The following is a 26353-nucleotide window of genomic DNA, read 5'->3' as shown; positions in this document are numbered from 1 at the left end:
CATCCCTGCTTCTGATTGTGGTTGTTTGAGTGTCAAATGATAATGTGAGCTATTAGTAATGCCTTAGAGACAGGATGTATTGGTGAATTAGCACCATATGTATTGATTTTACACTTTTCATTGCTTGCAGGTTTTATATGTTACACTTGGTTTACTCTGAGAAACACAGCCCCCAAGTGGCAAAAGGTTGAAGCTGCTTTTGTTTATTGAGATATTCCTTAACCAAGTCATCTCACTCTGTATTTCAGGTGGGTTTTTTTTTTGTGTGTTTTAACATTTCCAAGAAATAAATTGATTACTTGGGAAAGCACCAGAATTGATATTGCGCAAATATATAGAAAACCTAGTTTAAAAAAACTTGGTATTTACTGACTTTCACCTTAAAGTTTCACCTGTTCATCAAACTATCAATCTGCCCAGGTCTCATATTTAACACCATCCACCCATTTGGCGATCAAACCATCCCTCCATCTGTTATGTCTGTATTTCAGTCAGTCTGTGGTTTTTGCAGATTCCATATTTAAAGCCGGATCCCTGCAGAAACAGCTGCCATAATTCACAACATACAAGACGGGAGGACAAAAAAAATGTGCTGGAAACCTGAGTAAAGGGGAGACTGACAGATTCAGATGAAAACTGCTGAATTACAACAAAACATTCTCGCTTTCTCCAAACCCGACCGATTTCCTCACACGAGCCAGCATTTCCAGGCTGTTTGATGCGTTCCCCAGAAAACCATACGCATAGCTGAGACAGAATGAACTTTCTCTGGCGCGTAAATGCACCGTCTAAAGTTAGTGCCAGTCGTTAAAATCAGATCTGCTGCAATTATCCGTGACCACTGTTTATGCTGGAGGAGCTCATCTCTGCATTTCTGTTCCCGGCTGAACGTCCTGCGGGAAGTTATGAGGTTATTGCCGTGGCGCCATTGTTGTCATGCTCCTCATGCCGTTGGAGGACTTGTTGTCCCTCTGGGAACACAGCTCCCTTTGTCAGTCTGGGAGAACACCACTCACTTGAGGACAAATTAAGTCTGCAAAGCAGACAAATTGTTGAGCTGGGAGTTTATTGAGAATAGAACACGAGATTAGAACAATTTTATTGTGATTGATTGTGTCTCTGGGCTTTCTGTGCAGCCGAGGTTGTTATTGGTGGGGTTTATAATGGAAATCCACGTCGGCGTAATAAAAAAATAAAAGACACTTGCAATGAAATATCTTTTTTATGACCACTGCTTTTAATCATAAGGGGGAATGGAATGAATCGATTATCTAAGCAACCTGGCAGCTGGGACCTCTGCAAATATTATTTTAACAATTCAGAACAGACTTCATGAGAACAGCTAGAAGAAAAAGTGTTTTTTCCCTCCACATGCAACAGAACCCTGACCAGAGTAAATATCTCATATAAAAAATATTTATACAATAAAACATGGACCTCTGGAGATCCACTTTGTGCAAAAGGAAACTTCTCAACAGAAAATATTGGAGTACCTCAATATAAATGCAGATGAAGACTTAGTAAACTAAACATTTTCCCCAAGACAAACTATTTACACTAGAGATGGTTATTTAAATAAATCTATAATCCCATGTAGCACAATACAGCTGACTTGTAAAGAATACATAAAAATCAACACATTTGAAACCCATTACCTTTTTTTTTTTGGTTCTGTTGCACCATAAAATTCCCATTCTAGACTAAACAAGTAATTAGAATAAGGAAAAATGAAAGAGAAACTTTATATACACTTTGTCCAGTCAGGAAATTAACTCCTGCACTCGCAGGATGTCACCTCGTGCCTTGTTTGTGAAACAAAGGCATCTGTTCAGCAACATTTTGATCTGTTTCTCTGTCCTGGCTCTCTGTGTAACACTGTGACTTCCTCTCTCAGCAGGTCGGCTCTCTGACTCAGCATCCTGTCGACAGAAAGGCAAAAAAAAAAACACAGCCAGTAAATGCCACAGCTCTCATCACTGGGGATCAGCAGTGTGTTGCATAAGAATTTACGCCCGCTCGCATTTTCCGCGTCGTGTGCTACCTAAAGCAGCGCCCCTCGTGAAGTGGAAGGATACACATGTGTGGTTTTCAGAGCGTCTTCCGAACAAAACATTGAATAAGCGTGGTTTGTATTGGCGTTCAGCTGAAGACGACCTGTGAAAATTAGTTTTCATGCTCTGCCAGAACCTTTCAACTGGACCAACCTAAGATGAATACCTGTGCAGTTTTTACCTGTGCAGGTAAAAACTGCACAGATGAATACCTGTGGCTGCATATTTTTGATTGATGTCCTTCTGCCCGCAAACCTCCACTGACTCACTTCTTGCTGCTTGTAACATAAATGCCAGATTTGTGTCCCTGACCTATCTGCTGTCTTCCTCGGTCTTCTTGATATTTGTTCTCTATCGTTCTCTGACAAACTTCTGAGGCCTTTAGTGAATAGCTGGATTTATAATAAGGTGTAATTATAGGTGTAATTAATTAATTACATGTCTTGCTAAGGTAACTGGCTGAACTTGATTTGACTTAGATCGCCTTTTACTTCAAAGTGGTGTGAATATAAATAAATACGTTTCAGATTTCTATTTGAAAACCATGTATCATTTTCCTTCCACTGCACAGTAATGTTCTGCTTTTTGTTGTTCCATCACATAGACTCCTTAAGTGACAAAATGTCCAAATGTTAAGCTTTTATAATAAACTGTATATTTGATTTAAAGAAAAAAACAATTAGGCGAGTATTACCTGGCCACAGTTTCTAAAGCCTCAATCACATTTTCGCCTGTGGCAGCACTGCACTCCATGAACTCAAAGTTATATTCCTGTTGAGAGAAGAAAGACAAAACTGCTGTCAGTCCATTTTAACACAGCCAATAAAGTTACAGGATCAAATGCACCATCACCAGGAGGAGTTGTTGGGAGGATTTTAATGCCTCAAACGTTACCTTAGCAAGGACGTCGCCCTGTTCTGTTTTAACTTGTCGCTTCGCGTTATCGCTTTTGTTTCCAAGGAGTAAAACAGTCACGTCTTCGGGTGCAGCTTCCTGCAACGCACGGATTAGTTTAATTAGCACGGATTATTTTAACTAAACTGCAGTTTATGTGTTTTCCAGCTCGGTCTAACTCATGGCAAAGGCCAAATGCTTAATACATCTGGCTCTAATTAAGTCTAACCTAGATAATCCTTCGTCTGCTGCTACAAGCAAATTTTAGTTACTAACAAATAAATGTACCCAGAACAACATCCACTGCTTACAATGTGAGTATGAATATGCTTGATAGGAACGCCAACGCTTCATTCACCATGAATAAAAGTTATATTTTCATTAAAGGAAGTACTGTGTGTAGAGAAGACACTTTAACCTATGTTTAAACTTTTTTTTTTCAACTCCTCTTACCAGTTAACCAGAAATATCACAATTATGCCACACTGACCACTGCCTAACCGTACACCTAGACTTGCTACATGAAAAACCTAAACAGGAAATAGCAGTGGCACAGGGCGGCAACTTTTACCTACCTGGATGGAGTTTGCCCAGTAGCTGACTGCTGAAAAACTCTGAGAGCAAGTGATGTCGTACATCAAGAGAAAAGCCTGGGCTTTGTGGAAAACTTGTCTGGTGATGCTGTGAAACCTGTAGAGAAAGAAACATCATCAGATGTATTTTTTTCTTCTTAAATTTGACAGTGAAACAATAATTCTGCTTAAGTAGAGTAGAGAAAAATGTCTGCTGGGCCTATAGACAAGAGATTCACATCCGATGCCTGTAACAACCCCAGTAATCAACGCTTTTCAAAGAAATCAATTCATACATTTTGTACAATAAAGAGGAATGACAAGGAACAATTTTAAAATGACAAAGACAGCCAAGAAACTAACTGAAATGACTCCGTATTAAAAAAGCAGTCGTGCTCCTTATCAACGCAAAAATAATATGAATGTGTTTAATCCCAGTTTACAGCCTGCAAAAGTATTTCTCATCACCAAGGTACTGCACAAGTAGCATCATGTGGTGGGTAAAAGCAACGAGCAATCTGAAAACCATACTGTGACAAAACACACTGATTACATTGTTTACACGTGTATTTCTGAACTTCCGACGGTTTCCAGTAGGCACCATTGTTGGCACCATAAACCAGGAGTGGAAAGAACATAATTATGCCATAAATAAGCTATAAGCAGGTGCTCCCTACAAGATTTCAGGCAGATGAGTCAAAAGGATTATCATAGGAGCTATTCACAAGCCATTGAGAACAAATGAGACAGTCATAAGGCATTAATTTGTCAGAGGTTTCTTCAGACATGCTGTAATACTGATCACAACAGCACAAGCACCCTGTCCACGGCCATCACCCTCTATGACAACTGCTTGCAGAAACGTTTATAAAATGAGTTACAACAATATTTATTTCCCATTGGGACTAATAAAGTAGTCTACTAGCAGGTAGAGGAAAAAAAGGTATTGCACTCAACTGCAAAGGCCTCTATGCACACTCACTGCACAAGACTCCACTGTTGAAGAAAAGCCCCCAAAAGCTCATTTAAAGTTCAACACAGAACATTTGGACAAGGCATTTCTTTTCTGGGAGAACAGTCAGCTCAGATGATACTAGAACGTCACCTTGACAGTCGTTCCACAGACCATGTGAGTGAAAAATGCCACCGTAACTTTCCAAAAACACCACACCAACAGTAGACGTAGGGTGTGAACATCATGACGCGGGCCTGTCTTTCAGTTTATAGTACTGGCAGATTTCAAATAATTCTAAGGAAGACAGAATGGAGTTTGATACATTCTCGAAAGGAATGACAAAAACTTTAATTTTGAAGCAAAACAATGATGCTAAACAAGCAGTCATGGAAACTTTCAGTTGGGTTCAGAGAGAAATAAACTTACAAGAAAGGTCCATTCAATCAGAACTGAGCAACAGAGTGCCTATAAGAGGCCTGCAGAACCAGCACGGTTTGAAGACAGTTTGTCTAGAAGAATAGGTCCAAATCCCACCTGAGCAATATTCCCTATGGTATTCCCCTTAAATGGCTTGTACTTGTATAGCGCTTTAACTAGTCTGTCAACCCCGCAGTGCTTTACACTACAATCAGGCATTCACCCATTCAGACACAAATTCACACCCTGACAGTGGTGAGCTATGGTAGTAGCCATAGCTGCCCTTGTGCAGACTGACAGAGGCGAGGCTGCCATACATCGGCACCACCAGGCTATCTGACCACTGGCAGCAGGCAATTTGGGTAAAGTGTCTTGCCCAAGGACACAATGGCTGAGATAAAGTCAGAGCAGGCAGAATAAACACATAAATTCCATCTCAATAGCCCTATCAAAATTATATTTGTATTTATTTGTTATTTTTCCTGCTGGAACTTCCCATTTGATGGTTAAAAAAAGTATTTTCTTTTGTTGTACTTTGTGTTTGGAGCATTTCAGACTAAATGTGGATCTAAAATGGCATCCCCCAAACGCTTATTGATCAGGATTTTTGAAGTCAAGTCATTGCAGCGCCACATGATGAAATGGGTGCATAACTCTAAAGCAACAAACCGGTTCTGAAACAAATTTGACCTGAAGGAGAAATCTCAACATTGTGACACTTCTGAGCACACCGCCGTGTTCTAGTTCAGGGAGGTTGTGACTTCATCTTTTTACAAGATGTTATTTGTTAAAATGTTGGGAACACAATGTGCTGCTTTTTCACTGCAACAATAAGAAAAACAGTATTCAACCACCAGAGAGGCAATAAATATGTTTACCCATAAAAACCACAGTCACTTCCTAAAGAATGAAAGCAGCACAAGACTTAGGACACAATAACTCTGTACCTTTTATGTTGATGCATTCTAATGTTCCTGCTTGCCCATGACCAGATACTCTGCCTATTCATTGTAAACATAAATGTTTCTCTATCTGAAAGTTTTGTTTTGTTGTAAAAACACAAAAGCTCCTGATGAACGGCAGACCTCAATACTCTACCTCTACAGCTGAGCCGTCCACTCTAAGGCGAAAGCTAACACCTAGTACTTGTGACCAGGATGTTTTTCTTTCGGTCATTATCCACATCTCAGGGTCATAGATGAGGGTTAAAATGTGAGCTAGTGGTGCATTTTCAGAATACCCTTTCTGGTCAATGCTTTCTCAGCTACGATAGATCGAAGGAGAACCCACATTACAGCAGACAAGGCACTAATCTGTCAATCTCTTATATATGCTTGATGGAGCAATAAGCTAAATTTCTCCACTAAGTGCGCTGTTGGACACTGTGTGTAGACCAAAACAAGATGTGTAGCAAGCCACGCCTCTCTTTACCTCCAAAATCTAAACACCAGACCTGTTATCAATTTTCTATTTTACAGTATTTGTCAAAAAGAGAATGACCTGAAAGTACGTGAGGATCACTATGGGCAGTTCACAAGCCCGTCGTGCTGCATTAAACAATGCTAACTGTGTTAGCTGGCCACCGGCTACTCGCCTCACATAGCAGTAACGCCTGGCCCATCGCTGGTCAAACTCCAACAATTAACCCACATGCCACAGTTGTAGCATTACATTGAATCGGATCAACATAGCAACACAAGTCTAACAAGACTTCATGCTGTTACGCACCTGTACGGAGGAGAAAAGCTAGCTCTGAGTCAAACTGGAGCAGTCTCTGCTCTCGAAATGCTCTCCACATCAGAAACGTGAGGCCAATGTTAATCCTCTTTCCTTTAATCCTGTTAATCCTGTTGTCTCTTTCCTTATCTGTCTTTACCAAAGATGTTTTTCTGTGGTAATTAAGGGTCCTGATTGTCTTTAGGTGAACGTGGCGGTGGCATTTTATGGGCAGGGAGGGCCTAAGCCCTGAGTGGCAGCTGTTCACGAGGACGTACATGCACTCACAACTGGCCCGGCTTTGTAAACAAGAGACTTAAGAATGACACAGTCAGATGGTGCTGGACGTCAGACCATATTTCATCTAAAAATATCCCTTTAGTTCCTCACAAAACAATTTTTCAGTTCTTTGTATCTAAAATAATGTAATTTTTCTTATTGCTCCTTTAATTCAACATCACCCAGGAACAAGACACCAAGATACTTGAAGTCCTTTGCTAGAGAAAAAGATTGATCCGGCCTGGATGGGGCAATCCATGTTTTTCTGGTTGAGGACCAGATTTGGAGGAACTGCCTTTCATCCTGTCCCCTTCCCTGCAAATGCTCCAGGTTCACCTGAGGGTCATCGGTTGAAACTCATACACAACCACATCATTTGCAAACAAGAGGAAGCCCTAGGGCTCCCAATCACACTTAACTTCATTATCCTTCAACTGCACATGCACAATGTACATTACACCCAAATTCCATTGCAAGACTTCCTCCTCTCAAAGGGGAGGCCCCGGCAGAGTCCAACCTGTGGAGCGAACAAGCTCGACTGGTCGTAAATGTAGACACAGATCTAGCTTGGATTATACAGCAACTGGACAGCATCCTTGGGAGCCTATACTCCTGCTCCTCTAAAAAAAGTGTAGGGAAGATGCTCAAAAGTCTTCTCAGGAGCCACGTAACACATATAAACTTCACGACAATTTCACTATCTAAATAAAAAAGGTGGAGAATATTAACATTTTCTATGCTATAAAATGATACTTTACAGCACAATGAACAGGAGTTTTCTTTCGTAAATTATCAGGAAAAGCAGAAATGTACTAGCTGAAATCCTTCGGTCTCATATACGCCTGTTTTCATAAGAACTTCACCTGCAATATTTTTCACTTCAAACAATAATTGATGTGAAACTTACCTTTCTTGGCCAGCTGTATCCCATAACTGTAGAAGCACAGGTTTTCCATCTACTACAACAGTCCACTTGCAGGAATCAAGGCCTGCAAAAAACATTTCAGGGGGATTTAATACCCTATATTGGACCAGATATTTATGGGAATGATCTGCAGTGTCAGGACCTTACCAACAGACGCAGGCAAATCTAAAGAAAACTTCCCGCTCTGAGCTCTTTTCATGAAGGAGGTCTTTCCAACGCAGCTCTCTCCAATCATCACCACATTGTAACAGTCTGAGTTACCTGTGCCACTACTAGTACCTGATAAAATTACAAGGAAAGCCCCTTTTGGTCTTAATGTATATTTTCTACTTCATGTTTGTCTTCATTATGTGTAACAATTGTGAGTATATTTACCAAAAGAAAGCTGACTCCCACTCTCTTGATCCAAACGGATGTTATCATGGAGAGACTTCTCTGGTGTCCCGCCCCTATTGAACAAACACTTTTAATTGCAGGTTCCAGATAAACAGGCCATGATCATTTAGTTTCACTCACAATTCTGCACAGTTTTTAGTTGTCAGCGTAACTGTTTAAGATTCTCGACAATTTTCATAAATTAGACATTTTTTTAACAAGATAAGTAGATTTCACAGTAGACTCGCAATATTGTTGATATAATAAAGTACAATAACACGCGGAGAGTTCATTAATTAATCTTCTGTTTTTGCGGAAGCAAATTGGTTGGTGTACTTTCCGACTTAATTAAATGTATTGGTTTATTTAAAGAGCGCTCTGATACCTAGCCGGTTTGCTGCTTGAGAGAGGCACCTCAACCTCAAACAGGGTTGAATGTATTCCATGGAAACGGTGAAAAACTAAATAATACAATAAGATTCTCGCACATAAATCACAACTGGCCATTTTTTCATCTACTGTCTCCGAAAAGAATTACAGAATGACCTTAAAACAACATTAGAAACATAACGTAAATTAATATAAAAGTATTATATAATATATCTATGTATTATATTAAGGAATAAATGTCCATTAATAAATTAACATTTATAAACTTTTATTAATGAATAAATATTATTTTAAAATAGACTTTTGTTACATTATCAAAAAGTATTGGCAGCTCTGACAAAGAATGTGAGTGGGCCCAGTTTGTAAACTAAGTATCAGTAGCACAATCTCACTGAAAAGATTTGTTCAAACCTTTAATTTTTTCATTTTAATACAATTATTCAGAGGAGAAAAAATGTTTATGAAAGAAAATTGTTTTCACAAAATTATCCCATCAGTTTATAACGTTTATCTGATAAGAGTCTAGTTTGTGGGGGATCTACGTAGATATGATATATGAAATTATGAATATGAAATTAACCCCAGTACTCAAAGACACAAGACAAGAGAATGATTTGTCATTTATTTATGGAAGATGTATGCTAGTCCTCATAAAGGTCACCCGACCCCGCTCATGTTTACAGTCTGAGCAGCTGTAAAACGTTTCAGAAAAAACTGGACCAATAGGTTTCTAGTTCCAGCGCACAGTCAGGAGGTCTGTAGGCTACACGAAATGATCTGCAGAGCTCGATGTTACAGAGCTGCAGCAAAAAGTGGCTTCTTGATGTTATCAAGTCTACACAGATGCTATCTGCAGTGGAAGCAAGATATGTGTGTGTGAGAGAGATAGAGATAAAACGACCAAAACACATAAACTTCTGTCTGAAATTAAATGAGGCAAAACTTTTCCTTTTTTAAGGTTGATTAAGTTAAGTATACCAAAATATTCATATTTGCAAAGTGCCGAAATCTTGAGAGAGGTAATATTTTTAGAGAATCGTTGGTACTTTCTTCAAATTCAGCATCTTAAACACACCAGGATGTGTTTAAAGTAAGGTGGGAGTGCGGTTCTGTGTCCCAGAAATGAATGTGCTTTGGTGTAAAATGTTGGTATCAACCCCAAAACCAAAGCAAATGCCCTCGTGTAGATGCTGCTGAAGCTGCTAAGAGAGCGTTATCCACAGTGAAACGAGTCCTGTAACAATAATGGCTGAAAAGTCACTCAGAGTGGAAGAAACTACAGCTTGCAAATGCCTTCAGAGACAAAAATACCATTAATTTTGGAGATACATCCTGTGGTCCAAAGAACCTGTTTGGTCATCATTACTTTTGTAGGGAAAAGAAGAATGTTTTCCAGTCTGTGAAGTACAGAGGTGGCAGCGTCATGTTGTGTGGCTGTTTCTCCGCAGGAGGCATTGGCACTCCAAAAAAATGTTGGTATCACGAAGAAAGAACGTTATGTGGAAATATTGATGCAACATCTGCAGACAGGAAGTTAAAACTTGGGCACAAATTGGTTTTCCAAAGAGACAATGAGCACAACCATACAGCCAAATTAGAAGAGGCTTAAGGACAAAAGAAATGTCTGTGTTTTGAGGTTCCATCACAAAGCTCTCATCTCATTCCCATAGCAAATTGATAATTTAAAGTCAGACAGAGAGAAAATAGAAATTAAAATATTCAGCATGAGACAATGCTATATTTGTAAAACATATTAATTTAATTCAACAATTGTAGGTCTCCAACATTGTTTCTTATTGATTAGTTCTTACTTTATCTGTTTAACACATCTATAACAGGGGTATCGATAAATGTGGAGCGTGCTCTAATATAATGTGTTTACAAAAACGCTTTTCTTTTATATTCAAGTATGCCGAAAACCTGCTTTGCGCACATGACGACTATTTAAGTGAGTTAAAGGGTATGAACTTGAGGGCCAAAATGTCTTCAGCTTTTCTTTTGTGTGGCTTCAGTTTCATGTTTCATGTGTTGAATGCTAATGATTGTTTTTTTTTGTTTTTTTCTCTCTTAGGGTTTGCAGATAATCTTCGGAGCTGTCAGAAAAGTGTGATGCACGACTGCATTTAAAGAGCAGATGAGACAGAAAGTGGGCGGTGGAGTCTCTGCTCAGACTAACCGTGCACCAGAAACTAGAAGCGATACTTTCTGGATACTTTTGTGAAGTTACACATGAAACCAAACTGTCTGAAATTACTTTATGCTGCAAAGGCAACAAATTAGTGGAGTTACTGTTTATACAGTAAACAATAGATGGGGTGGTTTGTTTTTCCTGGGAAACTACAGAATTTGCCATTGAGCAACGATTCTTACGGCGTTACGGTTTGTGTTGCAGTGCAGATCGATCAACAGTACATTATAGTAACAATTATAAAAACATACTATCACCGTTTTTAAATCTCTGGTTAACGTCAGTCACAGACTTACCTCCCAGGCTTTGAAAACTCTGCGGCCTTTAAGGTACTGGCGCTGGAAGGTGCTTTCACCTCATTTTCATCAACCTGTAGAGATCAAAATGCATAATAAATCTCATTTAGTAAACTCATTCTAGATCAAGAGGTCTTCTGCTTTATATCTATTTCCTAAACAAAAAAAAAACAAGCCAGTTTATTTAACCTGCTGCTCTTTAAGGTCAAAACTTCCTGATCTTATTTTAAAGCCTGCATGTGTGAGGTTTCTGAGGAAGCCAGATATTAATGCATGTTCTCCTTTCTACGATGTAACCGTGTAGTGATGACCACATGTTCCTCATTCGAGCTAGTTGCATCACTGTTTTCTTAGAACAAACATGCAACCGAGTGCAAGATGTTTTGTGCATGTGGGAAGTAGCTCTTCATCTTCACTCGGTGCCGATCTTCTGTGTGAGAAAGAACACCGACTTCTCCACAGACGCCCGTTCTTGTCAGTCAAAAGAAAGGCTATAAATTATTGGTTCAACGTGTTCCCAGCACAGCTATGTTGCATAACTTGAGGTCTTTGCTAGAAGAAGAATAAAGTATGTTGTGTCCAGCAAGTAAATGACTACTTATTTTAGTGCTTTAAAATATGTGCGCCCTAAAACTTTTATAAAACAGTGAAAAGTCAATGTTTTGGAACTCACCTCTGATATTTTGTGCAGCCCTGGTGATCCTTCGCCTTGAGCCGCCTGTCCATCTGTGCTTCCTCCGGCTTCATCTTCAGGCTGTGTGTCTTGCTGTGCTTTTCTTTGTTGTAGCCCTGACTTCCGATTTGATCCGAATTTTTTCCTCTTCCCTCCTGAAGCTAATTCTGACGTGGTTGGGCTGGATGACAGCCCCGCTGGACTCTGCTCACGTTCCGCTTCTACCATTAGCTTTTGGGAGACTGGACCTTCTTCAGCCGCTTCCTCGGCCAGAGCTCTCAATAGAGACTCGCCAAATGGGCTGATTTCCACGGTTTCTTTCTCTTTTCCTTGACGGGAGCTGTCATCTGTGTGTTCTGCGGGAAGCTGCAGCTCTGTTTCTTTCTCTTCTAAGACACTGGCCACAGTTCCATCTCCAGAAGATGTTACAGTATCCGTTGATTCGATTTCCGCCTCCAGTATTTCCTGTTCGGTTCGCGTTGCCAGATTTTTACGAGTAGAGCCCATTTTTCTTCTCCTGTTGGTCGGAGTTAAATTCTGACTTGTGTTCCTTATATCAGGATTTTGACTGGGAATGCCTTCAGTCATGCTACTTGGCATTTGTTCCTGAACATCTTGGACTTGTCTGACCTCTATATTCTCTGGACTGTGCTTGTCCCCTTGTGTTTTCTGTGGGAGGTCACGGGAAAACTCCAAGCTCACTCCTGGGGTGTCAGTATTTGAAGACATTGGCTGATTTAATAGGTTACCGTTTCTTTCTGCTATCTCAGAGCTTATCTGGGTCTCTGTGCCTGTAAAATCCTCTGGTCTCTGTGTTTCTTTAATACGATCGATGGTGGCAGATTGTTCGGGAGGGAAATCCATGCTCATGTTACTGCGTGTTAGTCCATCACTGGTTTTGGTTTCTGGAGTTCTTTGCTGCGTTGAAGTTGCTTGCTGTGGTTGCACGTCTTCACCTTGTATTGCCTCTACATTTACCGGTACTTCCCCCACGACGTCCTTCTCGCCCACATTCATCGTGTCAGCTTTTGCGCCGAAGTCACTTTCTTCTGTATCATCGCTCACGTTGGTCTCACCCTCTCGTTTTCTGCTCATTGGAGTCCTGCGAGAAGATCCGATCTTTCTCTTCTTCTGTTTCGATGTCACTTGAGGTTTTTCGCGTTGGCTCTCCGGTGTGTTTACTGTTGTAGGAAATCCCTCCTTTGTGAAATGCATCCATCGCTGGCTCCTGCGAAGCAGAAACGAACTCATTTGAATTTTCCTTCTGTTGAGCTGTTGCAAACATACATTGTTCTCCCTCTTCTTCCTGTTTAAGATTGCGGACATCCATTGAACTTTCCACCTCTGAACTGCAGTCTTCTGTCGTTACAAATCCAATCGTTTCTCTATCTTTGTTTGTCTGTCGCAGCTGGACTTCTGCTCCCGGTGGGTCTTTTTCACCAGATAAAGTTTCTCTGTTTTGTCTCTGTAAGCCTTCTTCTTGATCAGTGACATGCACACTTTCTGGCCCCGGACTGATAATGCCATCATGAAATAAGTCGCTCTGCATATCTGAGTCACCTCTCCAAACAGTGGCTTGGTCTGATTGCATCAAACCCTTAATGTCTGTGTCATGTCCTGTAAGCTGAATTGAATCCTCAGTCTCATCGATGAGGTTAGCATCTTTTTCTTTTGTTTCTGCGTTGGATTTTACTGAGTTCTCTTGCTTTGAGATTAGATTCAAATCTGACGTTGCAATTGTGCTATCCTCCAAAATATCGTGTGAAGAAACCGTGTTTTCCAGCAGCAGCTTTTCACTCACATCTGATCTAAATGTTGCAACGTTTTCAGGCAGAGTTAGGTTTTCTAATTCTTCCTGTACTGCTGGCTTTGCTGCTAACATTTCTGTTGCATCATCATCTCCTGTATTTTCTGAAGCTTCCACTTTACTTTCTTGGTTTTGTTCAGTAACCTGGTCGTGTTTTCTTCCTTTATTTCTCCGACTTGACCCCAGTTTCCTCCTGCTCCCTGATGCTTTGAGGCCTGAGTGAGCATCGTCTTTGAGGCTTTGACAAGTGTCCTGATGTTGAGAGTCCAAAGTAGCATCTTTATCTGACTGGAAGATGATGTGACTATTTTCTTCCCCATCAGCAGAGCACATCTCATGTGGTGAAGAAACAGAACATTGCTCAACACTGTATTCAACTTGAGCTTGGTACACGTCGCTGCTTTTTTCTGTGGTTCTTTCTGGTGGTGCGAAAAGATCTTTTCTGTGTACATTTTTATCTGGCTGCAACATCTCAGTGTCTTCTTCTGTTGACTTCTTTCCTGCTTGGTTGAACAGGTTTTTGGAATATGCCTTAGGATTTCCTGCAGCATCACCTCCATCCTTTTCGGTTGTTAGCAACATGTCTGGGTTCTGTGCAGGCTCAGTCTCCTGTTCAAGACCTTTCTTAAAACCATCTCCTTCCCTGCTTTCAGAGTTTGCATGTTCACTGTTACTACTTTCTTCTGCATGCATTTCTGTTATGGGGGGACATGCATGTGGTTCAGACAACAAAAGGCTTTCCTGTGAATTTTCATGCTGTATGCACAGCTCTCTGTATTCCTCTTCATCTCTGCTGTGGGGTGTGTTAAGTTCCCTATCTGTTATCTGTGCGCAGCTTGATGTGTTAATAACCACTTGATCTAGAGTGGTTGATGGCTGGATGCCCATAGTGGCACAGCCAGAACTTCCAACATTTACATCTTCTGTCTGAGGAGAGTCATTGGCCACGACTTCATCAGGCACAATTTCCATTGATTGTTCCTGGTCTTGCGCTCTTATCTCTGTTCTTTTTTCACAAGGTTCATTTCTACTTGCATTCTCTTCAACAGCCTTCATCAGTTCATTGTATGTTTCAACAGTCGGATCTTTTGCCTTACTGTTGCCTTTATTTCGGCGACTAGACCCCAGTTTTCTCCTGCTGTGGGGTTCCTCTTTAGTCTGTTCAACAACACTTTCAGGCAATTCCTGAGGTTGGGAGTGTGACACGATATTTTCAGATTGAAAGTTTGGCAAAACAAATGTATTTCCCTCCATTTCACAGAAAGGTCCTTCCTTGTCGTGATGAAATACTTGATTAATGTTGGGTCTTGCATCATGCTGGACGGTTTCTTCATTTTTCAGACGTAGGCCATCTGATTGGATTTCTTTTGAAGAGGATGCTTCTCCTTTTGTTGTAATATCTTCAATACTAATAATTTTGAGCTCACACGCTTCAGCTTGGTCAGTCGTTGTTCCGGAAATAATTTCAAAATTTTCTGTAGCATCACCTGAAACGGTTTTGTATGAATATGCTTGCAGACTGTCTTGAATTTGTGTTGAATTGACATCTTCATGCGCAGCATTCACAATATTTTCTGAAACAGTATTTCTGGTATCAGCACTTTCAAACATTTCATCATCTTCTAAAACCTCCTCTGTAGATCCTTTTCTCTGTCTTCTTCCTTTGTTTCTCCGGCTAGACCCCAGTTTTCTTCTGCTTCCACCGAAGCTGAAACCAGCATCGGTTTCCTGATCTGCACTCAGAGAATTGTCCTGAACCTGGGGATCAGCAGGATTGGTTTTAGTGTCCCCCACAAAGACTCCACCTTCCTCCACCTGAACATCAACTGTGCCATCCACTTGCTGAGGTTCTTGCAGACTTTTTTCCACTTTTGTTGGATAAACCTCAACTCCAACCATCTCAGGTGGAGCATCCTCTGCAACAGCATCTATTGTGTCGTCGCTAAGAGCCTCTACTGCTTCCTGTGAAACACCCAATGTATTTTCAGTGTCTGACTTGCTTTCATTTTGGTTTTCCAGAAGTTTTTCACTTTCCATAAGTAAACCCTGCAGGTCACTTTGATATTTTGTTGATATGGGTGGCTCAAGTGTAGAAATGGGAAAACGGGAGTTATTTGGAGATGAAATGATAACCCCAGGTTCATCATCTTCCCTCACTTCTTCCTGCACTATCACTGAATGTGTTTCATCACCTCTTGTATCTTCTAAAACCTCCTCTGTAGATTCTTTTCTCTGTCTTCTTCCTTTGTTTCTCCGGCTAGACCCCAGTTTTCTTCTGCTTCCACCGAAGCTGAAACCAGCATTGGTTTCCTGATCTGTGCTCAGATAATTGTCCTGAACCCGGGGATCAGCAGGATTGGTTTTAGTGTCCCCCACAAAGACTCCACCTTCCTCCACCTGAACATCAACTATGCCATCCACTTGCTGAGGTTCTTGTACTTGTGTCTGCAGTGCATCGAGTTCTTGACTTTGTCTTACATCATCATCTGTATAAGGACCTAGGACTTCCCTGGTTTGATGAATCCCAGATTCACTATTAAGAGGGTTTGACTGATGTCCTGAAGTCTCTTCCAGTGGTTGATTGGATAACTCCATACTGATGTCTGTTTTCGACTTATCCTGACCTTGAAGAATATTAACATTGGCTGGAATCAAACTTTCTTGGTCATTTCCAGCACCCATTTTTGAAGGGGAGTTCTGAACCTCTAAGGATTCACCAGGAGCAATAATTGAAAGCAACGTGCTGCCATGTGACACAGGCAAAACATTATCATGCTCCATGTCTAGACTCAATTCTTCCTGGCTCATTATCTGTGTATCTAATGGTATCTGTGCGGTTTCATCACTGCTGAACTTTTCTTTAACCTCTTCTTTAAAGTCTTTATCTTGTTGTCTTTCTTTACTTTTATGGCTAGACCCCAGTTTTTCTTTGTTGGGTAATTCATTTACACTCCCAGAGGCTTCTTGAGACTGGGAGTTATCAGAACTGTGCTTAATATCTCCTATTAGGCCTCTATCATCGTCCACCTGACTGGTAGTGTTTACTTCAACTGGGCTGCTGATCGATGTTTCATTTGAATCATAAAGATAGTCATCCTTATTTGTCTCATCTAAAGTCTTCATATTGCCCTCCGTTGTGAAACACTGATTTTGTTGGTCATCAGCAGGCAGAACTTCCTGTTTGGTATCAGAACCATCATTACTTTTTACACTGAGCTCTGGCTGGATACTGCTGATGATTTCAGGTTGGTCAATCATGTCTCCCAAAACAGTTTCTGGATATTTAAGAACATCATGGGCCACAGATTCAGATGTGTGATTCATTTGCAGACTTCCTTTTATATCTGTTGGTGGATCCTTATGTTCATGATCTTGTTTTGCAGCATTATCTGAATGTTCAGGACAAGCGACCTCTTTATCCTGAAGAGTGTTATCTTTACTTTCCAGAACATCAGATTTATCCAAAAAGGAGTCTTTCTCTAATTTATGAGATAACTCATTACCTGCTTCTGACTCATCTTGATCATCTGAACGACTTTCTTGCATTAAAATCTTCAGGTCAGTCTCAGGACAGTTGTTTTGCATGGTGCTTTGAACTTCAGATGAATCAACAGGAGCAAACATTAAACTGTCATGTGAAAAATGATCTTGGTTTAGTTCTTCATGCATTTGTGTTGTTTTGAGGGTTTCAACTCCCTTGGTATTTTCTTTAACCTCTTGCTTAGATTCTTTATCTTGTTTTCCTTTACTTCTTCGGCTAGACCCAAGTTTTCGTCTGTGGCCGCTGCCCTTGTTTGGTTGTTCATCGACACTCTGGGAAATTTCCCGGGGCTGGGAATCAAACAAACCCATATCTGTCTGAAGGTTTGGCAAAGTGGGGCTGTTCTCCTCCATTTTACAGAGTCCTTCTATCTCAAGATGAAATATTTTATCACTGTTTGGTTTTATATCATCAGACACTCTGCCTTTGAAGTCATCCCCTTCAGTGATTTGGGATTCATCGATGTTAAATATGTCAGAACCTTCATTTTTCACAGTTGAGGCATCTGGGTAGTTTTCCCTTCTAGGATTTGCTTCTTCTTTGGTTGAACAATCATCAGTTGCTTTCACAGTGAGCTCAGACATTTCAGCTTGGTCAGTTGGATTTTCAGGTATAACTTCCTCATTTTCTGAAATGTCACCTGCAACAGTTTCAGAATAACATTCAGTTTGCAGAGCATCTTGCACTTGTGTTGGGTGAACTTCAACTTCTTCCACTTTCCTAAAAATATTTTCTGATCCAGCATCTGTGGTGTCTTTGGAGTGAATGGCGTCAGACTGATCCATCTCTTGCTGTAGAACATTAATTGATTTGTCAATCACTTTGACCTCTGTCTCTGAGTTTCTTTCACCTTTATCTCCAAATTGTTCATTTTTAAGAATTAAAAGCTGAAGGTCTGTGTCAGGATCTTTTGTTAACCCAAAGCTCGGATCTTCAGAAGAATGAATATGTGATGGTAATGAAGATAATTCTTGTGAAAGAGACAGGATTATTTTATGTTCTATTTCTTCACTGAGGTCTTCCTGCTCTACTCCCCTTATTTCTAAAGCCATATCTGGGGTATGAAGCATTTCATCACTTCTTGTATTTTCTAAAGTTTCTTGTGTAGCTTCTTTAACACCCTGTCTTCCTTTGTTTCTCCGACTTGACCCCAGTTTTCTTCTGTTCCCGCTGAAGCTGAAGCCCACATCAGTTTGCTCCTCTGTGCTGAGAGGACGGTCCTGAAGTTTGGGGTCAGTAAAATCGTATTCACTAGCCTTTAAAAGCCTCCCACCTTCATCCATCTGACCAAGGCTAGTGTTTACTTCAACTGGGCTGCTGATCGATGTTTCATTTGAATCATAAAGATAGTCATCCTTATTTGTCTCATCTAAAGTCTTCATATTGCCCTCCGTTGTGAAACACTGATTTTGTTGGTCATCAGCAGGCAGAACTTCCTGTTTGGTATCAGAACCATCATTACTTTTTACACTGAGCTCTGGCTGGATACTGCTGATGATTTCAGCTTGGTCAATCATGTCTCCCAAAACAGTTTCTGGATATTTAGGAAAATCATGGGCCTCAGATTCAGATGTGTGATCCATTTGCAGACTTCCTTCTATATCTGTTGGTGGGTCCTTGTGTTCATTAGCCTGTTTTGCAGCATTATCTGAATGTTCAGGACAAACGCCTTCTTTGTCCTGAAGAGTCTTATCTTTGCTTTCCAGAACATCAGATTTATCCAATGAGGAGTCTTTCTCTAATTTATGGGATAACTCATTACCTGCTTCTGGCTCATCTTGATCATCTGAACGACTTTCTTGAATTAAAATCTTCAGGTCAGTCTCAGGACAGTTGTTTTGCATGGAGCTTTGAACTTCAGATGAATCACCAGGAGCAAATACTGAAAATATTGAGTTGTCAGAAGAAACCAATGATGTCATATCCTGCTCCACATCTTGACTTTGTTCCTCCTGGCTGGATGTTATTTCATCTAAGGATACCTGTGTTGTTTCACGGGTTTCACCTACCCAGGTCTTTTCATGAACCTCATCTTTAGATTCTTTAAATTGCCGTTTTGCTTTACTTTTACGACTAGACCCCAATTTTCGTCTGCTGGCACTGTTGGAGAAGTCTTGGTTGATTTGCTCATCCACACTCTCAGAGGTTTCCTGAGGCTGGGGATCTGAGGAAACAATTTTTGGTTGAAGGTTTGATAAAGCAGGTTTTTTTCCCTTGATTTCACAAAATACTTCTTCCTTCTCCTGATGAAACATTTGGTCAGCTTCGGGTGTTGTATCATAATGTACCATTTCCTCATTTTCCAGATCTAAAGTCTCTGAGAGGATTTCTTGTCTCCGATGTTCTTCCTGTTTGACTGTAAAATCATCAGCACTCTTCATTGTGAGCGGAGACCTTTCACCTTGATCAGTCAGATTTCCAGACATAGTGTCGAAGGTTTTAGTGGTATTATCTGAAGCAATTTCAGAAGAATATCCCATTTCCAGACTGTGTTGCTTTGTAATTGAATCAGCCTCTTCCTCCGGCTCTTTCATCATAGCATCCTTTAAAACTGTTTCACTGGCATCTTGACCGTGAAGAGCTTCATATTTACTGACTGATAAATCCACTGATTGTTCACCATCTTGAGCAGAAACATTTGAATTTCTTTCATCTATATCTTCTTGGAGAGTTTCATGTTTTATAACTAAACTCTTCAGGTTCGTGTCAGGCCCTTTTGATACCACATGGCTTTGATCCTCAGAGGAAAGAACAGGTGATATAAAGACATCGTGTGAAACAGACAGCATAACGTCATCCTCAATGTGTTTATTTAGTCCTTCCTGCTCTGACGACTTTGTTTTTAATGACAGCATTGAAGTATCAATGGCTTCTTCTGCTTTGGGATTCTCTAAAATTCCTTGTGTAGCTTCTTTAACACCCTGTCTTCCTTTTTTTCTCCGACTTGACCCCAGTTTTCTTCGGTTCCCGCTGAAGCTGAAGCCCACATCAGTTTGCTCCTCTGTGCTGAGAGAACGGTCCTGAAGTTTGGGGTCAGTAGAATCGTATTCACTAGCCTCTACAAGACTCCCACCTTCATCCATCTGACCAAGGCTAGTGTTTACTTCAACTGAGCTGCTGATCGATGTTTCATTTGAATCATAAAGATAGTCATCCTTATTTGTCTCATCTAAAGTCTTCACATTTCCTTCTGTTGTGAAACACTGATTTTGTTGGTCATCAGCAGGTAGAACTTCCTGGTTGGTATCAGAACCATCATTAGTTTTTACACTGAGCTCTGGCTGGATACTGCTGATGATTTCAGGTTGGTCAATCATGTCTCCCAAAATAGTTTCTGGATATTTAGGAACATCTTGGGCCACAGATTCGGATGTGTGATCCATTTGCAGACTTCCCTCTATGTCTGTTGGTGGGTCCTCGTGTTCATGAGTCTGTTTTGCAGCATCATCTGAATGTTCAGGACAGGAGGGTTCTTGACTCTCAAGAGTCTCAGATTTATTTGCCAAAGTGTCTTTCCTATATTTTTCAAATAAGTCAACATTATTATCTGTTGCTGATTCCCTTTGATCATCTTGAAAATTTTTAGAAATTAAACCAACCAGGTCGGTATCAGGATAAGTGTTTGGGATGAAGCTTTGGATTTCACATGAATCAACAGGAGTAAACATTGATTTACCATTTGGCACGGGCAAAATATTGTGATCCCTGTCCTGCTGAAGTTCTTCCTGGATTGTTGTCTTTGTATCCAATGTTATATGTGCTGATTCAAGAGTTAGTATTCTACTGGACTTTTCTTCCACATCTTTAGATTTTTCGTCTTCCTGTCTTCCTTCATTACTTCTTTTAGACCCCATTTTTCTTCTGTTGCCACGGCTGAAGAAGCTTGTGTCGGTTTTTTTGTCTGCGTTTTCAGGAACCTCCTGAGGCTTGGAGTCAAAAGAAACAGGTTCTGACTGGAAGTTTGATGGAAGAATTTTGTCCTCCTCCAGTTCACAGAAAAATCCTTTCTTCCCATCAAATGTTTGATCAGTGGTGTGTGGATCAGTGAGTTGTGCATTATTCTCCACTCTGCCTTTGGACTCTTCCACCTCCATTGACAAAGGATCTATTTTTTCAAAACCACTGATTTGTGGTTTATTGGTATCATATAGAACAGAATCTTTATTTCCCACATCTACAGTCTCTGTGAAGTTTTCCAGTTTGTTTAAAGAATCATCATCGCTTTTCAGACTGAACTCAGATATTTCAGCTTTATCAATCAGATTTTCAGAGATATTTTGAAAAAGTCCACGAACATCACATGGGACAGTATCAGATAAATGTTCAGCTTGCAGACCTTTTTCCACTTTTGTTGGATAAACCTCAACTCCAATCATCTCAGGTGGAGCATCCTCTGCAACAGCATCTATTGTGTCCTCGCTAAGAGCCTCTACTGCTTCCTGTGAAACACCCAATGTATTTTCAGTGTCTGACTTGCTTTCATTTTGGTTTTCCGGAGGTTTTTCACTTTCCACAATTAAACCCTGCAGATCACTTTGATATTTTGTTGGTATGGGTGGCTCAAGTGTAGAAATGGGAAAATGGGAGTTATTTGGAGCTGAAATTATAACCCCAGGTTCATCATCTTTCCTCACTTCTTCCTGTGTCATCACTGAATGTGTTTCAAACATTTCATCATCTCTTGTATCTTCTAAAACCTCCTCTGTAGATCCTTTTCTCTGTCTTCTTCCTTTGTTTCTCCGGCTAGACCCCAATTTTCTTCTGCTTCCACCGAAGCTGAAACCAGCATCGGTTTCCTGATCTGCGCTCAGAGAATTGTCCTGAACCTGGGGATCAGCAGGATTGGTTTTAGTGTCCCCCACAAAGACTCCACCTTCCTCCACCTGACCATCAACTGTGCCATCCACTTGCTGAGGTTCTTGCAGACTTTTCTCCACTTTTGTTGGATAAACCTCAACTCCAACCATCTCAGGTGGAGCATCCTCTGCAACAGCATCTATTGTGTCGTCGCTAAGAGCCTCTACTGCTTCCTGTGAAACACCCAATGTATTTTCAGTGTCTGACTTGCTTTCATTTTGGTTTTCCTGAAGTTTTTCACTTTCCATAATTAAACCCTGCAGGTCACTTTGATATTTTGTTGATATGGGTGGCTCAAGTGTAGAAATGGGAAAACGGGAGTTATTTGGAGATGAAATGATAACCCCATGTTCATCATCTTCCCTCACTTCTTCCTGCACTATCACTGAATGTGTTTCATCACCTCTTGTATCTTCTAAAACCTCCTCTGTAGATCCTTTTCTCTGTCTTCTTCCTTTGTTTCTCCGGCTAGACCCCAATTTTCTTCTGCTTCCACCGAAGCTAAAACCAGCATCGGTTTCCTGATCTGCGCTCTGAGAATTGTCCTGAACCTGGGGATCAGCAGGATTGGTTTTAGTGTCCCCCACAAAGACTCCACCTTCCTCCACCTGACCATCAACTGTGCCATCCACTTGCTGAGGTTCTTGCAGACTTTTCTCCACTTTTGTTGGATAAACCTCAACTCCAACCATCTCAGGTGGAGCATCCTCTGCAACAGCATCTATTGTGTCGTCGCTAAGAGCCTCTACTGCTTCCTGTGAAACACCCAGTGTATTTTCAGTGTCTGACTTGCTTTCATTTTGGTTTTCCTGAAGTTTTTCACTTTCCATAATTAAACCCTGCAGGTCACTTTGATATTTTGTTGATATGGGTGGCTCAAGTGTAGAAATGGGAAAACGGGAGTTATTTGGAGATGAAATGATAACCCCAGGTTCATCATCTTCCCTCACTTCTTCCTGCACTATCACTGAATGTGTTTCATCACCTCTTGTATCTTCTAAAACCTCCTCTGTAGATTCTTTTCTCTGTCTTCTTCCTTTGTTTCTCCGGCTAGACCCCAGTTTTCTTCTGCTTCCACCGAAGCTGAAACCAGCATCGGTTTCCTGATCTGCGCTCAGAGAATTGTCCTGAACCCGGGGATCAGCAGGATTGGTTTTAGTGTCCCCCACAAAGACTCCACCTTCCTCCACCTGAACATCAACTATGCCATCCACTTGCTGAAGTTCCTGTACATGTGTTTGCAGTGCCTCATGTTCTTGACTTTGTCTTACATCCTCATCTGTATAAGGACCAACGACTTCCCTGGTTTGATGAATCCCAGATTTCCTACTAATGGGGTCTGACTGATGTCCTGGAGTCTCTTCCACTGATTTATCTGATAACTCCATATCAATGTATGCTTCTGATATATCAGGACCTTCATGACTATTAACACTTCCTGAAATCAACTTCTGTTGGTCATTTTCAGGATAGATTTTTGACATGGGACTCAGTCCCTCTGAGGAATGACCAGAAGCAGCGATCGAAAGCATTGAGCTGTCACGTGACACAGGTAAAACATCATGCTCGATGTCTAGGCTCAGCTCTTCCTGGATCATCTGTGGATCTATCTGTTTGGTCTCTGCACTGCTGGACTTTTCTTGAACCTCTTCTTTAGAGTCTTGATCTTGTTGTCTTCCCTTACTTTTACGATTAGACCCCAGTTTTCTTCTGTTGCCACTCCTGTAAAAGGCTTGGTCGGATTGTTCACTCCCAGAGGTGTCTTGAAGCTGGTAATCAAACAAAACCGTTTCTTTCTCGTCCATTTCAGAGAAGAGGCCTTTTTTCTCCAGGTGAAATATTTGGTCTGTAATAACTTTTATATCCTGCTCCACTCCTGTTTTGAACACATGAACCTGACCAGGAGCAGAGTTTTGCTTTTCCAAGTCACTGTTTTGTAAATTGGCTTCATCTAAATCATAACTCTCAGTTTTTAGTTGAACATTCTCTGTGTACTCTGAGACGTTTCCCTCGGTTTGATGCCCTTTCCGTTTAGTGGTAAAATGATCAGTACTTTCCCCTGCAAACTGAGACATTTCAGCCTGATCTGTAAGATTTCCAGAAACGTTTTTAAAATATTCTGTGACATCACATGGAACACTTTCAGTCGAATGTTGAATTTGCAGGCTTTCTTGCATTTGTGTTGGAGGAACCTCAACTTCCTGCAGTTTCCTCAGAACATCCTCTGAAAGAGAATCTATGGTGTCCTCCCCGTGAAGAGTGTCAGACTGATGCACTTCATGCTGGCTGACATCTGAGATTTCAACCACTCCAAGTAAAGTCTCGGGGTTTGTTTCATTTTGACCTTTTTGAAGACTTTCACTTTTCAGATTTAAACTCTGTGAGTCTGTCTCAGGACCTTCAGAGGAGATATCATGTGAGGGCACCAAAGACACCGAGCTTCCATGTGAAAGAGTCAAGAATATGTCATCAGCAATTTCTTTATTCACTTCTTCCTGACCCGTTTCCTTTATTTCTGACAGTACTGTTGGCGTTTCCAGAGATACATTGGTTGGTGTATTTTCTATGTCTTCTTTAAATTCTTTAACGCGTCTTCCTTTATTTCTACGGCTAGATCCAATCTTTCTTTTTGTAGCACTAAAGCCGAAGCTTGCCTCAGTACTCTCGTGTGTGGTCAGAGAACTGTCCGGATGCTGGGGTTCAGTAGGAGCTCTTAAGTCTGACGGATCGCTCCTTCCAGTTTCAGAAAGGATTCCTTCAATATGAGCACTTTCTCCAGTTTGTTTAATATCATCTTCCACAAGACCTCCACTATGATCCAAAAAAGCTTCTTCTGTTGCAGTACTTTTCCCCAGAAACATACTTTGGACACTACCAGATTCAGATTTCTGGTTTTCAGGGCAAGAATCATGATCTTCTTGGTCATGCAGTAGATCTTTATCGTTTTGATGCTCACCTTGCACTTGTGTCGGCTTATGTTGATCATACAAATTTTCTTCAGCCACCTCTGAATGCTGACCATCTCTGACTTCAGGTATTATGAAGAATTTACCATCTTTACTTGAAGACAACGCCTTCATTTGTAATGCAAATGCTTCTTGTTCAACCCCGTCACTAATTTTAACGTTTTCTCTGAGGGCGTTATCTGCAGCAATCCCAGGTGTGATAGCTGTATTAACATGTGACTCGCATACTAAGAAGCTGCCCTGTAAACGCCCATCTTGCCTGAACAAGCCTGATCCATCTAGCTTGTTGCCCTTTGTTTCTGCCACAGAACACAGATCAAAAGCTTCTGCCTGTTTGCTGATCTGTTGATCCGACGCAGTTGCACTTAAACTGGTTACATCATGCAGATTTTTATTGACTTTCTCACTTTGAAGAGTGTTGTTACTTTCAATGACTTCCAGCTCGGCCTCATCTTTAAAAGGCTTCACACAGACATCTCTGGGCACGGAAATGTGCTCCACTTCTTCTGACCAGGACATGCCAGTTTTTTCCTCTGTCGCCGAGTACTCGGCTGTTGTGGCAGAAACCAAAAAACCAACTTGTGGCGCAGTCGTGTCACGCTCACTCTCTTGACTCACTTCTTCCTGCACTTTAAGCTGCTTCGCTGTAGACTCGTGTGTTTCTGGACATTCATCAGCCCTAGCCTCATCCTGAACATCCTCATTAGATTCAACATGTGGCTGCACTTCTCCGTCTTTCACATTCTGCCTTCCTTTACTTCTTCGACTCGTCCCCAGCTTCTTTCTTCTGTTCATTGTGATTTCTTGTCTCGGTTGTTGCTGTTTCAGCTTTTAAACTGTCAGCATTGGAGAACACAGTTAGTTTGCACAACTTTCTGGTACTTGATCCTAAACCGCAGACATTCAGCTTTTATGACACACAAAAAAAAAATACCCCCTTCCCTGTTGCTTTGAACTGACCTAAGAAAAATACGCCTGGGGTAGAGAAGGTTGCGCAATGCATTAGGTAATGTAACACTTTAAAAGTATGAACCAGCCAAGAAAACTCATGATACGCAAAAAATACAAGGACAAAAACGTGGCAAATTCAAGTAGTTTACAGACTGCACACAAGTAAACCAAAGACCCTACCGTAAGCTCCTGGAGTACACAAACTGAACCAATTTAATAAAGTGAAAAACTATTTTTTGCCACCAACATATTTAGCTAAATAATCTTTGACTTTCTAAAACCAAATACTTTTCTTACCTCCAAAATCTGGCACATTTGTCGACTCATAACACGAGCTAACTCGTCATGTCAACTCATCTGCTCTGCTCGACAGGAGTTGCACTTCACAGTCGGGGGAGTGTTTCTTAACTACCGCTGTCTGACAGCTTCCTGTGTGGGCTATACTTGCAGTCTTAATCGGTAATTTGCAGATACTTCCTGCATTGAATGAAGTTTATTTT

At 40.9% G+C, this 26353-nt stretch overlaps 1 protein-coding gene across 2 annotated transcripts; it reads right to left on the bottom strand.

Annotated features, from left to right (window-relative positions):
- Window positions 1-1214: 1214 nt before the first annotated feature.
- On the bottom strand, window positions 1215-26322 carry rab44 (RAB44, member RAS oncogene family). Of its 2 annotated transcripts, XM_012872680.3 has the most exons (10): window positions 26151-26322; window positions 11732-12959; window positions 11059-11132; window positions 8185-8258; window positions 7957-8088; window positions 7792-7873; window positions 3521-3635; window positions 2946-3044; window positions 2746-2822; window positions 1215-1919 (listed from the first exon to the last, which is right to left on the bottom strand). In XM_012872680.3, the coding sequence occupies exons 2-10, from the start codon at window positions 12944-12946 to the stop codon at window positions 1829-1831; spliced, it is 1959 nt and encodes a 652-aa protein (XP_012728134.2). In that variant the 5' UTR covers window positions 12947-12959; window positions 26151-26322; the 3' UTR covers window positions 1215-1828. The 2 variants fall into 2 exon arrangements, with proteins under 2 accessions (XP_012728134.2, XP_012728130.3); XM_012872676.3 differs by lacking the exon at window positions 26151-26322 and having other exon boundaries at window positions 11732-15831.
- Window positions 26323-26353: the final 31 nt, after the last annotated feature.

The sequence above is a fragment of the Fundulus heteroclitus genome, chromosome 20 (genome assembly GCF_011125445.2).
Source record: "Fundulus heteroclitus isolate FHET01 chromosome 20, MU-UCD_Fhet_4.1, whole genome shotgun sequence".
NCBI lineage: Eukaryota > Metazoa > Chordata > Actinopteri > Cyprinodontiformes > Fundulidae > Fundulus > Fundulus heteroclitus.
The sequence above is the reverse complement of the archived record's forward strand: the minus strand, read 5'-3'. Positions and strand labels throughout refer to the sequence as shown.

Coding starts and splice junctions, on each gene's coding strand:
- rab44 (XM_012872676.3), bottom strand. CDS start 13,057: ATGTCCGCAATCTTAAACAGGAAGAAGAGGGAGAACAATGTATGTTTG. Junction 7,874..7,956: donor AGATTTGCCTGCGTCTGTTG/GTAAGGTCCTGA, acceptor TGTTTTTTGCAG/GCCTTGATTCCTGCAAGTGG. Junction 1,920..2,745: donor GCTTTAGAAACTGTGGCCAG/GTAATACTCGCC, acceptor TTCTGTCGACAG/GATGCTGAGTCAGAGAGCCG.